The 16752-nt window shown below is 41.0% G+C and overlaps 1 protein-coding gene across 11 annotated transcripts in view; it reads left to right on the top strand.

Annotated features, from left to right (window-relative positions):
• Window positions 1-16752, top strand: part of tenm2a (teneurin transmembrane protein 2a) — a 2790214-nt gene that overhangs the window by 2583137 nt on the left and 190325 nt on the right. For all 11 annotated transcript variants that reach the window (XM_072590496.1, XM_072590497.1, XM_072590504.1 and 8 more), the window contains one exon: window positions 1466-1704. In XM_072590496.1, coding sequence (XP_072446597.1) covers window positions 1466-1704 — 239 coding nt within the window. The remainder of the gene's footprint in view (window positions 1-1465; window positions 1705-16752) is intronic.

The raw sequence follows: 16752 nt of genomic DNA on the forward strand, positions 1-16752 counted from the left end.
ACGTCCCACAAGTGTGTGCACAATATCGTGTTGAAAGCCTGATGAGGCAGGCATCCACCCCCCCGTCCTGCATGTAGGCCTTCATACCCCTGAGGAGCGTGAGGGCCTCGGAGCTCGTTCAGCCCAGTACATCGCAGGTTTGGTCAGGGTGAATCACAGATCCCAGAGCAGACCTGACCCAGTTGGCAGTAACCTTAGACAGGATTTTGTCATCCACATTTAACAGTGCAACTCATCACTAATTTCTAATTTCCTCCTTCTCCCCTTCTGCTTGTAGATGAGGGTGATGATATCTTTCCTCATGGATTTGCACATGCTATCTGCCAGAAACATACTGTTGTACACCTCCAGCAGGTCATGGCCAACCAAGTTCCTCAGAACTGAGTACAACTTAGTCAGTAAGCCATTTGTTCTGGGAGTTCTTTCTTTTCTGAGGACTCGAGGGCCTTGGTCAGCTCAGCAATAGATAAGGGCTGGTCCACCCTTTCCCACGTACTGTTGTCTAAGACCTCCATGATAGATGACAGGAACAACTGGTAGGCCACATGATCTGTGGACTTTGTGTCATGACTGTGTGGCATAAAAGGATTTGCTGATCCTCCAGATGTCAGACTGAGATGTTCATAAGTGAACAGTCAACTTCCTCCAGGTAAATCATATCAATGTTTATTATTAAGGACAAAGAAACAACAATGCATCATTCAACCCTCCAGGTCACTCTGCCACTCAATTCGATTGTGGTTATAGTGTATTGTAACTCCATCGACTCATCTTGGTTATGCCTTACCCAATTAAAAAAATCTATGTCTATCAGCTCCAGTTTACAGGTGTGAGATTAGTTGGCACCAGCAACAGCCTTCTTTTTTGTTTCAGCTGGCTATGTAAATATCTAGAAAGCAACTGCGTGCCATTACAAGTTATGAGCAAGATGTTACATGCAACTCTTTGCCCAATGAATTTCAATCCTGCTGTCTTTGGGCTCTTGCCCAACAGTGTGCAATAAGGACGACCATTCCTGATACAGAAATCAAAATGAAGCGCTCACAATGGCATTACAACTCTACTTCCTATTCGTAGATGTTCTTGACTTTCATGTTAGAAGGCAATTCTCTCTGTAAATTGGGTAAAATATGAATATGTGTATAACTGCAAGCTTTATGATTTTGTTACACTGCATATAAGTGCAAACCTTGACCAGTGGAGCAAAAATTCTAAATTACAATGTTTGTGATTTTCAAATTCCAGTGTTTATTTCTCAAAGTGTTTATGCTGATTGGTCAGGAGTAATACTAGAAACAGAAGTGAAAATTTATAAGAAGAAAAGGTGGAAAAGTCATTCTTTAAAATTTGGAGATGGCATGGCATGTATCTGGTATACTCTTCTGACTAGTCAAGCAAGAAACAAAAGAACTTTTCGGCGCTTGGGTAGACTATACTGTAAGCTTCTTTCCTTTCTCTCTTTCAGGCACTTTCTTTTTAAGACTTCGTCTGGGACAACACCTTTGTTCAGTACGTCCACGCCTGGCTATCCTTTAACCTCTGGCACTGTCTACTCTCCACCTCCACGCCTTTTGCCGCGAAGCACCTTCTCCCGAAATGCTTTTAAACTTAAGAAGCCATCGAAGTACTGTAGCTGGAAATGTGCTGCCTTGTGTGCTATCGCTGCTTCAGTGGTACTGGCTATACTCCTGGCATATTTCATTGGTGCGTATCTCAGATTTAACACTGGCCTATTTCTACAGATCTGCAATGTATTTCTTTTGTCACTGACCTAACAATCAATCTTATTGTTTAAATTTTTAATAGCATTGATTTCAGTTCTGGTTCCTATTGCAGGCAGGCTGTAGGGACTGGGGAGGTATGGTGGGTGAGGGGGTTATGAAAGGGATTAAAGAAAGAGTCCCAAGGTGAAGACAAGGAACCTTCCCAGAAAGGAAAGAAAGAATCAGAAGGCAGGTCAACTAATCTTCTTTTTGGAAGTCTTTCAAAGTTGGTGGTAGAAACCCCCCCACAGATACTTGGCAGCAGGTGACTTGTTGAATTTTAGCCAAGTAGTGGTTTGTGAAATAAGGTTACCAGTAGGAAACAGGCATAGAAGAACAGTGAAGAGGAACATAAAAACAAAACTTTCTTTTAGATAAGTTACTTTCCTAGAATCAAAATTCATCTGTTTGGTGCAGGTAACTGAAATCCTTGAATAGCAACCTTTCTGAAAATTCAAAGCTATTGAAAATGTTATTCCTCTATCTGCTAAAGAATAATGATGATATTGAAGGTAAAAAGAGCTCTCTTTTCAAATTCAGAATGGAGCTTTTAAGTTAATGTTGATAACTATGTCAATTAATTTTAGACTGTTTGACAATGTAGAATAAATTCATTCTTCAGACTGTTTAGTAGGACTGATTCTTGATTCCTAGAATTTTGGAAAATTTTGAAAGTATTTGATATCTAGTATAGAAGGGAAAACCAGAATTATTGCTGGCCATTTCTGCCAAGAACGAATTTTGGCTATCCACATTAATCATTAGTATGTGCTCACAACCTCATTGAGAGGTTTTCTGGTTTCATATGTGCATTAGCAAGCCAGTGTTTTGTAAATAGCTATCATTATGAAATTGCTATTAATAATGGATTCCCAGGAATTATTGATCAAAGAAGTGTCATTTCTGGCAAGATGGATCAGTAAATGCCTCTGCACTTGTCTACGAACTCAATAACTGAATTTTGTCTGGGTAATCCCATCATGAAATTTGCATGGAATGTTATTCTATCTTGATTTTGCAGAAATAAGTCTTTGAATATCAGATAAGCTCCCACTGTCATTGTGTGAAATGCATTAAGTAAAATCAGGACCTAGGCAAGAAAGGTGGCAAAATGACATATGTAGTGACTGCATTTAAATGTTGGCTCTTCTCAGTCAAACTCAAGGTTGGCAACCCTCCACAAGTGCCCTGGAATCTCCAAGGGGGATATGTTAAGCTCTTGGACACAGGTTATGAGCATAATCCTAGGGAAAAAGTAATTCAAGCAAATTGTGTGTTTTTTCTAAACTTACATTGAACATTCATTGTGAATAAAATAATAAGGGGGAAAAGGAGTTTGGGGGTAATAAGTTGATCAATAATATTTCCAGGGGAAAGCATCAAACCTGAGTTGGCAACCTAATCTACACAGCTTAGTGAGAAACTTCAGTGAGAAACAAATGCTAAGTTTCCAACATTATCACAGTCAGCATTAAGCAGCATTATCAATTGCATTTTTCTTTCATTATTTAATTTTTCACCTTCCCAAAGTTAACAAATGCCTTGTTCTTGAGCTGGGGAGGAAGGACACGACTGGACATACCCATAAATGGTTTAACAAGAAGCCTGTTTCTACAGAGTCAAAATTGGGAACTGCTTTTCATCATAGATCTCTGAGTGAAGCTGGAATACGGAACTAACATAAAATGTAGTCTTTAAATCAAATTAAATGTTCTTTCGTGGGCAAAATTGCAAATTACTTAAGAATCTGTTATATTCCTCCTGTCTGCCCTAAAACCACAATAAGAGGCTCATGGATTAGTACTAAAGCAGCAGGCTGCTTGCTATAGTGCTGCAATTGACAGCATCATCATGTTCTAGTCTATTCATAACACAGCATGACCAGGGTGAACAATGTTGAATTGATTTGATTTTGCACAAGCCGTGCGCTCCCACCCCCAAATAAAACAAAATGTATGTACAATTCCCAATTTCACTTACAACCTAATGTTACACAAGTATTGGCTTTCTCAACCCTTGCTTTAAAACAGAAACATATGTTCAACTTGTTCAAACTAGTGAGTGCTTTAAGAGCTGAAAGCAACTGAAATTTCCATGCAAGACTGCTGTCGTTGTACACAGAGGCAGAGTCAATGATGTGCGGTGCTATGATATTTTTGCATCACCGATCATGTTTGACAATAAAGATTAGTTTTTTTTAATAAGAGTTTTAATCCATGCAGATGCTCCTCAGTAACCAGCATTTACATTTTCAGAGTAGGCTGGTGTTAACTATCTCAATTTGCCAGTTATAAAACTAACCACATTTAAGATTTGGAGCTTGCATATGAATCTTTTCCAAGGAACCATTATTCTCCGTGTAAATCATTGGAGGCTCTTATCAGATTGCAGCCTACAACTCACTCCCAACAATTCATTATTCTGCATATAAAATGTCTGAAACCCACAGCTGGTAACAGTTTATTTCATAAATCAACAACTCTAAAGGATTAAAGAACAGGGCAAATTTAAATTTCTGAAGCAATGATAAAGGGAACTGATAATGGCAATGTTGAGAGAGGCATTATTTGCCAAATTAACATATAAAAATCAGAGGACATGATTGGAATCTGAAGAGGTCTCAACTAGATATCAGGGATAACTTCTTCACGCTTGGAGTTTTTGATTTATGGAATAGGCTGGCATCTAGTGTAGTAAATGCTGACTTAGTTGAAGTATTCAAAAGGGAATTGGGTCAATTACTGATTCAGCGGAAAGTGAAAAGATATGGGTACATGCTGAAAAAGATGAAAAATGATCAAATCACCGACTGAAACCAGATGTGGCTAACGGTGTGAATTGGAGGGTATGAATGGCCATTTCTACTTCCCAAGTTCCTTTGATCACATTGTATTACTGCCTTGTAAATTTGAGTTTTTAGACAATTAAGCACTAAACTGGTTGGCAGGCAATTAGTCAGAGATGATACCAACTTGTAACTGATTCTACTTGTTTACTTTGCTGATAGATGAAATATTCTTGTGAAGTTTTCAGTTCAATGAGGCATGCATATATTTGGAATTCTATCAAAGGCAGGATGCCTTTGTACTAACCACCCTGAAACAGAAAGAAGAATATTTTACTTTTCACAGGTTTTGCATGAAAACAGTGAAAGGAAATAACTTATTGAGAATCTGCCAATGCACAGGGAGAATGAGGTATCGTGTGTGTTGTTAATTACAACATATCCCCATGCTTTTAGAACATAGATCATAGAACAGTTACAACACAGTAAAGGCCCTTCGGCCCATGATGTTGTGCTGAGCTTTTATCTTAATTTAAGATCAACCTAACCTACACACCCCTCAATTTACTGTCATCTGTGTGCTTGTCCAGTGGTCGCTTAAATGAGCCTAATGTCTCTGACTCTATGACCATCACTGGCAGTGCATTCCACACACCCACCACTCTCTGTGTGAAGAACCTACCTTTGGCATGTCCCCTATACCTTCCTTCAATCGCCTTAAAATTATCACCTTCCATGACAGCCATTTCTATCCTGGCGAAAAGTCTCCGGCTGTCTAATCAATCTATGCCTCTCATTACCTTGTACACCTCTATCAAGTCACCTCTCTTCTTTCTTCTCTCCAGTGTGAAAAGCCTGAGCTCACCCAACCTCTCTTCATAAGACAAGCCCTCCAATTCAGGCAGCACCCTGGTAAATCTCCTTTGCACCTCTCTAAAGCATCTGCATCCTTCTTATAATAAGGTGACCAGAACTCAACATAGTACTCCAATTATGGTCTAACCAGAGTGTTATAGAACTTCAGCAAAACCTCCCAGCTCTCCAACTCAATCCCCTGTTAATGAAAGCCAAAACACAATATGCCTTCTTAACAATCTGCTCAGCTTGGGTGGCAACTTTGAGGAATCTATGTATATGGACCCCAAGATCCTACTGGTCCTCCACACTGCCAAGAATCCTGTCTTTAATCTTGTATTTAGCATTCAAATTCAACCTTCCAAAATGAATCACTTTGCATTTATCCAGGTTGAACTCCATCTGAACTTCTCAACCCAACTCTGTATCCTGTCAGTGTCTTGTTACAGCACCACCGACCTTTGTGTCATCAGCAAACTTACTAACCCACCCTTCCACTTCTTCATCCAAGTCATGTATAAAAACTACAAAGAGTAGAGGCCAAAGAACAGATCCCTGTGGAACACCACTGGTGACCAACATTGAGGCAGAATACTTTCCATCCACCACCACTCTCTGTCTTCGTTTGGCCAGCCAATTCTGTATCCCATACCTTCTAACTTTCTGAATGAGTCTACTGTGGGGAACCTTATTCAAATGCCTTACTGAAATCCATATACATCACATCCACTGTTCTACCTTCATCAACTTGTCTCATCACCTCCTCAAAGAACTCAATGAGGCATGACCTGCCCCTAACAAAGCCATGCTGACTATCTTTAATCAAACTATGTTTTTCCAAATTGTCATAAATCCTATTTCTCAGAATCCTTTCCAGTACCTTGTTACCATAGATGTAAGACTGACTGGTCTGTAATTCCCAGGATTTCCTATTTCCTTTCTTGAACAGAGAAACAACATTTGCCTCCTTCCAGTCAGCCGGTTCTACTCCAGTGGAGAATGAGGATGCAAAGATCTTCACCAGAGGTGCAGAAATCTCATTCCTCACTTCCCACTGTAAACTTGGATATATCTGGTCAGCCATGGGGAGTTATCTATCTTGATGCTTTCCAGAATTTCTAGAACATCCACTCCCTTAATATCAAGCTTATTAACCTGATCCATGGTGTTCTCCCTATCAACAAGATCCCTCTCTCTAGTGAATACTAAAGGAAAAAAACTCATTTAGAGCCACCCGTCTTCAGACTCCAGGCACAAGTTCCCTCCACTATCCCTGATCGGCCCTACCCCCTCTCAGATCATTCTCTTATTCCTCAAGTGAGTGTAGAACGCCTTTGGGTTTTCCCTAAGTCTTCCTGCCAAGGCTTTTTCATGCTCCCTCCTAGCTCTCCTCAGTCCACTTTTGAGTTTTTTTTCCTAGCTACCCTGTAATCCTCTAAAGCTGTGCCAGATCCTTGCTTCCTCAAACTTAAGTAAGCTTCCTTCTCCGTCTTTACGAAAAGTTCCTCTTCTCTTGTAAGCCAAGGCTCCTTTACCTTACAATTACTTGCCTGTCTCAGTGGGACAAAGTTATCCAATACTTGCAACAAGTGCTCCTTAAACAGCCACATTTCCTTTGTGCATTTCCTGTAGAATAATTGTTCCCAATTTATACTCCACAGCTCCATTCTAATAGCATTATAATTTCCCCTCACCCAATTAAATACCTTCCCAGATGATCTGTTCCTATCCCTCCCCATGGATATGGTAAATGTGAGGCAGAGGTAGTCACTGTTACTGAAATGCTGTCCCACCAAGAGATCTGACACCTGGCCTGGCTTGTTCCTGAGCACCAAATCCAATATGGTCTCCCCCCTAGTAGGCCTATCTACATATTAAGTCAAGAATCCTTCCTGGACACAATGACAAAATCTGCTCCATCCAGACCACCTGCACTAAGGAGATTCCAATCAATATTTGGGAAGTTGAAGTCACCCAAAAAAACCAATCTGCTCCATCTGCACCTTTCCAAGATCTGCTGTCCAGTCTGTTCTTCCATCTGCTTCTATTTGGGGGGAGGGGGGTTACATTTCATATGGTGTTACATTTAGTATTTTGCCTGTGGCCTCTCGACCAATTCCAATAGGGCATCAACAATGAATCAAGTACCCTAGGATCTGTGATGCAAGCATGGAAAAAGCAGTAAACATACCTTCCTCTGCATCAGTTATTTGGCCTCATGGCTAAGTAGAGTGCCAATATGGTAGCCCGATTTTCACAAATTCAGAAGGTACACTAGAACAATTTTAAAATGGCACGTATGACCCAATTCTGGTATCTTTGCCCCCTTTACCACTGCCCCTAATTTTCTCTGGTGCAGAATAAGGGTGTGATTAGTGATCCTGCACACCACCCATTCAACCTAACCAGTATTGCAGGATGGGAACCTTGAAGCTTCTTCAGGACTTTTGGTTCACAATTCTCAGAGGAGTCACGACCAATCTTTCAGGAACCATTCCAAAGAAAGTTTATACCCATGCCCCTTCCATGCTAACATAAGCCCCACCATCCAGACCCATTATGTCTAATAATTCCCATGTCAACTCATACTTCTCCATACTCCTTCATCTAGTATGCACAATGTACAGAACCAATTCTTCCCATTATAACAATGGCTTGGGTGAAATTCCTATTCATAACCCTTTGAGAAGAAAAACTGGTGTTCCTATCACCCTTTTAAAGTGACAGTCAACAAAGCATCAAGGCATCAATAAAGCATCAAATTACAGGTTGCACGTAAACTGGAGGGACAACAATATCCTGGCAGGAAGGTTTGCTTGTTGCCCTCAGGACAGTTTAAACTAGTGTGGCAGGAGGCTGGGAACCAGAGCAGTAGATCAGCATGTGGAGTGTTTAAAGAGAAGAGACAGGCTAAATTAAGTAAGGCTAGAAGGAAGAACAGGCAGAACACAGTGGGACTATTAGCCTGATGTATTTATTTTAATGCAATGAGTATAACTGATAAAGCAGATGAGCTTAGAGCCTGGATTAGTCTACAAGATTGCAATGTGTAGCCATGACTTAAACTTGGTTGAGAGAAGACTGGCTGCTCAATGTTCCAAACAACAGATATTTCAGCCATGATAGAGAGGGATATAGTGAGTGGTTTTAATTTCCCCAATATTGACTGCAACACCCTTAGTGCCAGTGACTTAGATTGGGAAGAATTTGTCAGGTGCATCCAGGAAGAATTCTTGAAATTATATGTAAGTAGTCCAACTAAGGAAGGGACAGTATTAGACTTTGTACTCGGGAATGAGTCTGCCCAGGTAATAGAAGTTTCAGTGGGGGAGCATTTTGGAATCAGTAATCATAAATCTGTATGTTTTAAGTTAGATATGGAAAAAGATAAGACTAATCTTTGGGTGAAACTGCTAAATTGGGGGAAGGTAAAATACAGCAGTATTATGCAGAAACTAGAAAAATTGGATTGGCGGCAGTTGTTTGAAGATAAATCCACATCTCACATGTGGGAGTCTTTTAAAAGCCAGTTAACCAGAGTTCAGGAACAGCACGTTCCTGTGAGCTTGAAGGATAAAGATGGCAAGATGTGGGAACCTTGGATGATGAGAGATTTTGTAAGTTTAATTAAAAAGAAAAAGGAAGTACATGAAAGTTTAGGAAACAGAAATCAAACTCATCCGTTGGAGTATAAAGGAAGCAGCAAATAACTTAAAAAAGAAATTAGGAGGGCGAGAAGTGTCTATAAAATGTCTTTAGCAAGAAAGAGTAAGGGGTATTCCAAGGCATTTTGCACGTATATTAGGAAGAAAATAACTAGGGAAAGGGTAGGTACATTCATGGATAGAAGAGGGAATTTATGTTTGGAGGCACAGGAAGTAGGTGTGGTCCTTATTTAATACTTTGCATTTGTATTCACCAAGGAGAAAGATATGGATGGGTCTTTAGAGTTTGGAGAGGAGTGTGTTAGACCTCAAACACATGGCAATATTAAAAAAAAGGAGGTGTTGGATGTCTTGAGATTAAAGTCAATGAGTCCTGAGGGCCTGATGAGATCTATCCCAGGAAACTAAAGGAGGCAAGGGAGGAGATTGCTGAGACTTGGACAGAGATCTTTGTAAACTCTTTAGCCACATGCAAGGTTCCAGAAGACTGGAGAATAGCCAACGTTGTTCCTTTGTTCTAGAAGTAAAACAGGGATAATCCAGGAAATTATAGGCCAGTGAGCCTTACATCAGTGGTAGGGAAATAATTGAAGAAGATTGTCAGGGACAGAATTTTCTTGCATTTGGAGAAGAATGGACTTAATAAGGATAGTTAACATGGAGGGACTGAGGGGCTATTAGGGGTGAGTGGGGAAGTGTACAGTGACATGGAGGCCATCAATAAGATCTTGTGAAGTTATACCCTGAAGGATTGCCAAATTCAGACTGTGGTTCTCAATATTTCTGAGGGCCCATTAAACACAACTCCTTCAGAACTGGTGGAGCTTCACAATTGCAGGTGTAGGCAGGTGGGGATGGGTGGGGCAAGAGAGACAGGGATGTGTTGTGAGAGATGCCCACCCCTGCAATGAAGCCAGCCAATTCCTGATTGAGGTATACAAGATGATTAGAGGAATGGATAGAGTCAATAGCCAGAGACTTTTCCCCAGGGCAGGATTGACTGGTACGAGGAGTCATAGTTTTAAGACATTAGGAGAAGGGTATAGAGGGGACATCAGAGGAAGGTTCTTTATGCAGAGAGTTGTGAATACATGGAATGCGTTGCCAGCGGTGGTGGTGGAAGCAGAGTCATTAGGGCCATTTAAATGACTGCTGGACATGCACATGGAGAGCAGTGAGTTTGAGGGGTACACAGGTTATTTTATTTTACATTAGGATTAATCCCCAGCACAACGTCGTGGGCCAAAGGGCCTGTTCTGTGCTGTACTTTTCTATGTTCTATGTTCTATGTTCTAATTCAGGAGGGCAGGATGTGAGATCACACTCTTCTCCTATACTTGCAAAAAATGCAGGAGCCTGGAGTAGGGGTGGGAATCCTAGAATTGGATGATATCTACCATTTTCAAAGATCAACCCCTTGAAACCTCAGCCCTTGTAGATCATTTTTATAGTAGCTGACTTACCTGGCTTCTATCCTTCTTAGCTCTCAGGTGTGTCCCAAAATAAGCCTGTTGTTGCCCAATTCCCAAGCATGGCCCAAGTTTATGACTGTTGCCAGAGAGGTCATGTCTTGTAAACCATAAACCCACACCCATCCCAACTCCCTGCAGCTTGGTGGGAATCATAGGCTTTGATTTTCACCTGAAACAGTGGGCCCAATCCTGTGTTAACATTTATTATTGTCACTATGCTCCAAAATTCAATTGAATTAATGGTTGAGCATTTGTCCTGACAAACTGTGTGATGTACAATAAATATCATTTTAAATAAGTCTGGTTGATAAGTTACAAGTGACGAGGTCTTGAGAGAGTATGGTCAGCCTACAACTGGAGATATTTATTCACAGTGGCCTGACAAAATCTATTTATACCGTGAGTTTAAAAATGTAATCCATAAATAATTTGATGCTTCATATCAATTTAAGTGTGACAGGCTGAGATAAAATGCTTTCAGGTCACACAAAGGGTGTAAATACTGCATGTATTAATGGAGGAAATGGGAAAGAAACATCCTTTTTTTCTGCCTACTGGAAGTAGTTGGGAGGTCAGAAGAGTTCCCACAGCAACTGTTAATGGTGAAGCACTGCAGCTCATTATCAGAACTTAGTTCAAAGAAGGATGGTTGGCACACAGAGCCATTAAAAACTTATTGCAGGGATTTAAAGTAAGATTGTCCTCATGCTTAAGGTTTGAAAATGAGTGACATTGTAAGTTGAATGAACTTTAATTTTTAATCCCTTCATGCAATTTTAGTTTAACAGTTTTGAAGGATTGCCTTTGTATTGGAGAGCGTTTGAGAGCAAGCAAGGTAGGCATTTTGTAAAGACCAGCCCAAGAATTCCAATTCTGGTCTTCTCTGCACTATGGTCCCACTACTGCAGCCTTGTTTTTGGCTGTCCAGATGATAAAATATGGGACTCTTTCCACTGACATCCTCTGCTCCTTCACCGTTACCTTTCCGTAAATACCTAGCTTTCTCACCAAGGTTTTTCTCCCGTCTCATGTTTCCTTGGTCTTGGCACAATCCTGTGAAATACCTCAGGATATTTTATTGCGTTAAAGCTGCTATTAAAGTTGTGGGTCCATTATTTTTGTTATTCATTAGTCCTGTCCTTGTATTTCTTTCTACTTCAGAGTGTTCTGCTTTGTAAATACAGTGGCTTTTTTAACAAAATAAAGATTTATTTTCAATTTTCAGTGTAAATATTAACACAGGAGTTGCTGCAAGAACTGATCAAACATTAAGTAGAGGGTATAATCATATACACATGATGAGATTTCACTGATATAATGTTTGAGACCTATGCAACAGAAAAGAAGAAAATAATTTAAGAAGTAAGACTTAATTATATAAATCCATTTGATATCCCATTTTTAATTAAATATCGCATTTAAAATTGCTGATGAAAGCATCACTTGGTCTGGAATCCTGACAGGTGATTTTTAACCTTGCTGACTCAGCAGAAACTTGATGAGTGGGCAGTTAAAATTGACCTGAAAACTGACTAACTAAGGTCCTGCTGCCTTATGATTGCTTATGCCTTAGACTCTAACCTTAAACAAAAGCAAAGTTTTGCAGATGCTGCAGATCTGAAATAAAAACAAAATACTGGAAAAACTCAGTTGCTTTGGCAGCAACTGCGGAGAGGGAAACTGAGTTAACATTTTGCATCCAGTATGGCTTATTCAAAACCTGGAAGTTCAGAAAGAGTCATGCCAACTCTGACCTTGATTGTCAAACATGATTGGTAATGCAATATTACAGCATCACTCATCATTGACTTGTTTTGCTGTACAATGATGACAGTCTTGCATGGATCTTTCTATTGCTTGCAGCTTGACCTTGACGACAAACATTGGTTAGCTTTTAGCTGTAATTAGCTCCAAGCTTGTTTGAATTGCACATATGTCTAGATTGCTAATCAATTTCTTCATGAGATGTTTCCAGTTACCTTGCATTGAACATTTTAATCTTCAACCCGAAAAGTACATTTCTAAAACTAAAATTGTATCCCAAAACATAGTGCATAAATTTTCACAGCAGGGGCATTGACTAAGGCAGGATAGGTTGAGGAGAGGGGGAGGTAGTTATGGATTGTTGGGGAGGCCTATCATTTCTAATCTGAATAAGTCCTGGGTGGAAATACCTGAAGGCCTTCCTATTGCACCACCATTTGAAGTTCCTATCTAAGAAATTAATGCCCGCTTCAGGATCTCGGCCTGCTGTTGCTGGTCTCCATCAACCTGCACTGCTCCCCTCCTGTCACTCAGCTCTTGTACAAATTGCTCCTCTGGTTGAGGCTGCTGTCTCTGCAGATTATGCACTGAGTATGGGCTGAAATTTAATCTGACCTTTTGTTTTGGGGTCTTAAGTCACAGAGCTCAGAGAGAAATTTTCAAGTTGTTGAAATCAGCAAATCAAAGCTGTGGCTTTGACCGCAAATGTCAGAACATTGAGGTGTGTGGAGGAGTTGGCGCCTGTCTATTAAGAAAAATGTAGATATAGAACATGACTTTATGGCACAATGCTACAGCAACCTAGGAATAGGCTGAAACTTCTAAAGGACAAAATTAGGATTATTGGCCTAAATGGTTCAGGTTCCTTGGAGATTATGTGGGTGGTGAGGGCTTGCAAAAATAAAATAGAAAGGGTGCTGCAAAGTCTTTCTGCTGCTTTGGTCAGTGGTGGAGAATCTGGCAGCTCAGATTGCCAACAGGTAGCCTCCGGAGTCTTTTGTTCAGCAAATTAGGTGCCACTTCCAGTCCCTACAAGCAATGCTCCTTTGTTGGGAGTGCCTGCTGTCATGTGGAGAAACCACAAACTAACTCTGACAGTCCTCTCAGAGGGCTCGGGAACAGTGCACCGTCCTTTTTGCATGCTTCATGGCTCAGAGAAGGACACTTCAGTGACATATGTGCCCGTTGGACAATAACATCACTATTAAACCCCAGCTATTGAACTGTGAGGTCCTTCTTGCTTACTTGTTTACATCAAATCTCTGAGAGTGCCCCAGTCAGCTATGTCATAAGGACGAGTGAGGAGAACAGCTCTGGAGCTCAAAGACAATAGACCTACTATCTAGGTTTCCTCATACTCTTAGTAACAATGCTCATCATACAAATGTAGCTTGTGCCTAATTGCGATGATGCAATAAAGCCCATCTTGTTTAAGACAAGAACTTATTCTGTTTAAAATACTTAGTGTAATTATTCCTCCACCACACTCGACAAAGCTAGCCCTATAGCTCGCAACATGAAAGAAAGATGGTGACAGTAAATCTATGGTGGCTGGGAGTCCAGCTAGCTCACACAATGTGATGAGCACTGGTGAGGATTAATCGTACATCATGGTGTCAGCAATGAGCATTGCTTCATTTTACAATGTGCCTTATCGAGGAGAAAGTGAGGACTGCAAATGCTGGAGAGTCAGGATTGAAAAGCACAGCAGATCAGGCAGCATCTGAGGAGCAGGGGAGTCAACATTTTGGGCTTAAGCCCTTTATTTAGATTAGATTAGATTACTTACAGTGTGGAAACAGGCCCTTCGGCACAACAAGTCCACACCGACCCGCCAAAGCGCAAATCACCTGGACCCATACCCCTACATTTACCCTTTCACCTTACACTACAGGCAATTTAGCCTCGCCAATTCACCTAACCTGCACATTTTTGAATTGTGGGAGGAAACCAGAGCACCCGGAGGAAATCAACGCAGACACGGGGAGAATGTGCAAACTCCACACAGAGAGCCGCCTAGTTTATCAGGATTGTGGAGGGGGAAGCGGACCGAGAGATAACTGGAGTGGGAAGGTAAGTGGGATGGTGATTGGTGAATGCAGGTAGGAGGGTTTTGTGATAGGTCAGTGGGAGCAGATAGGTGGGAGGCAAGATAGACAGGTAGGTCAGGTCATGAGGGTACTGCTGAGTTGGAGGTTTGAATCTGGGATGAAGTGGGGAGAGGGGAGATTTGGTAACTGGTGAAGTTGATGTTGATGCCATGTGATTGGAGTGTCCTGAGGCAGAAAATGAGGCGTTCTTCTTTCAGTTGGCGGGTGTCTCATCTGACAACCATGTCCACCTGGTGCTGCAGTCACAACAATGCCCACCTCTAGCTGCTGAGCTGCTGCTCCTCCAGTTGGGGTGGTAATTATTGTAGTCAGCCTGGCAACACTGACAATACACCAGCTCAGTTGCCTTCTACTTTCAGCTCCAGCAGTAGGACGTCCAGACAGGTGGAAAAGTAAATCACCCTATTGTTGGGTATGTCTTCACACAAAGCGCGCTCAAAACATGGAGGTGAAACCATCCCAGGAATGTTTTGAAGTTGGGAGGAAATCACTGTATTAACCAGTAGATGAGTGCAATCTGAATGGAAGAGCAAAAGGCATTCAGTGTTTACTGCTGGACAGAGAACAATCGGCATCCCCAACATTTCGAAGATCCTGGTTATTATAAAGGGATTAATTAGCTGTCAGTATTTAAAATATTTGCCATTAGTGTGTCAGGCTGGGGAAATTATGTTAATGATTTGGCACAGTTTTCCACAGAATGTCATTTCTCTCTATTTCCCCTGATTTTTTTTTTCTGTGCTTAGCACTGTTGTGAAAGAGGCTGGGGCCCAATTAGTTCCCACCCAGTTAATTTTATTACCATTTGGCACAGGGAAGTAATAAGGTACTTAGATAAACAGAAAAAATTGTAGATCATTAACAAATCTCATAAGAAATTACAAAAGAAATTAAGTTAATTGCTCCTGCCTGTTTGTGTTTTATTATTTTTTTAAACAAATACTTTCTTATCATAATATGTAGGTGGTACTGTGGAGAGCTAATTAGAAATGATCACAGAATTCTGGACCAGTTCGGTCTTTCCATTATAGAATAGCATATTCACCAGGAATGTAATTTTTCTTGCAGTTAAAGGTGTAAATAAAGCTCTGAAAAATCATGTCACTAGGCTAGAATCCTTCAACTCCTTTCCTAATAGAACAGTGGATGTACCTACGTGATGTGGACTACTTGGTTTAAGAAGGTCACTTGCCATCACCTTCACAAGGGCAATTAGGAGTAAGTAATAAATGCTGCCCCGGCTTATACACCATGAATGATTCTTCTTTTAAGAATTAGTTCTCATGGATACTCCAAATACTCAGGTCTACTGCATTATGTAGATGCTGCTCAGCCAGCAGTACAGTAGAATTTACAGAGCAAGCTGTACTCAGGTTGTTGCAGGAACTGAGCCCAAACCAGCAGTCCCAAACTCTAATACCCTGGGAAGTATGCGAAGGCAATAAAGGAGGTGCAGGAAAGGTTTACAAGCATGGCTCCAGGGTTGAGGAACTTCGGTTATGAAGATCATTTGGAAAAGCCGGGGCTGTCCTTCGAGAGGAGAAGGTTGAGGGTCGATTTCATGAAGGTGTTCAAAATCATGAGGAACCTAGACAGAATAGGTGGGGAGAAACTGTTCCTGATCAAGGAAGAATCAAGAATCAAGGGCGCCAATTTGAGGTTCCTGGCAAAGGAAGCATCAATGGCATGAGAAAAAAAAAACCTTATACACAGTTTACAGTGAGCATCTTGTATATCATAATTGTCAGGAGAGAAACAAAATGCAGAGCATCAGGGAAACGTTGGGGATATAGGACCAAGTGAGTTGCTGTTGCAGAGATCCAGCACAGATGTGACAGGCTCAAAGGTCTCTTCTGTTCTGTGACCATTCTCTGGTTTTTTGATCACCTGACAGTGAAACATGTACATTGTGCAAGCATCAGCAAACCTGAACTTCCATTTCTTAGCGTGATGCTGAAAAACAACTGTTAAGCTTTAAAGTCGCCAGTACAAGAATTGGGCTGTTCAGTTCCAGACATCTCATTGAAGGTGCAAACATAACTGGTAGCTAGATTATGACACCCTTATACCTCAACAATGCTCTGGGCTTGGAGATAACATACATGCAAAACAATGTTTTAAACTATTATCATCCAAACATTAAAGTAGTGGTCTTCTATCTGATATAGAGTGGTGCTGGAAAAGCACAATAGGTCAGGCAGCATCCGAAGAGCAAGAAAATTGACGTTTCAGGCATAAGCCCTTCATCAGGAAAGAGGAGCTTGTTCCTGATGAAGGGCTTTTGCTCGAAATGTCAATTTTCCTGCTTCTCGGATGCTGCCTGACCTGTTGTGCTTT

The sequence above is a fragment of the Chiloscyllium punctatum genome, chromosome 20 (genome assembly GCF_047496795.1).
Source record: "Chiloscyllium punctatum isolate Juve2018m chromosome 20, sChiPun1.3, whole genome shotgun sequence".
Lineage (NCBI taxonomy): Eukaryota > Metazoa > Chordata > Chondrichthyes > Orectolobiformes > Hemiscylliidae > Chiloscyllium > Chiloscyllium punctatum.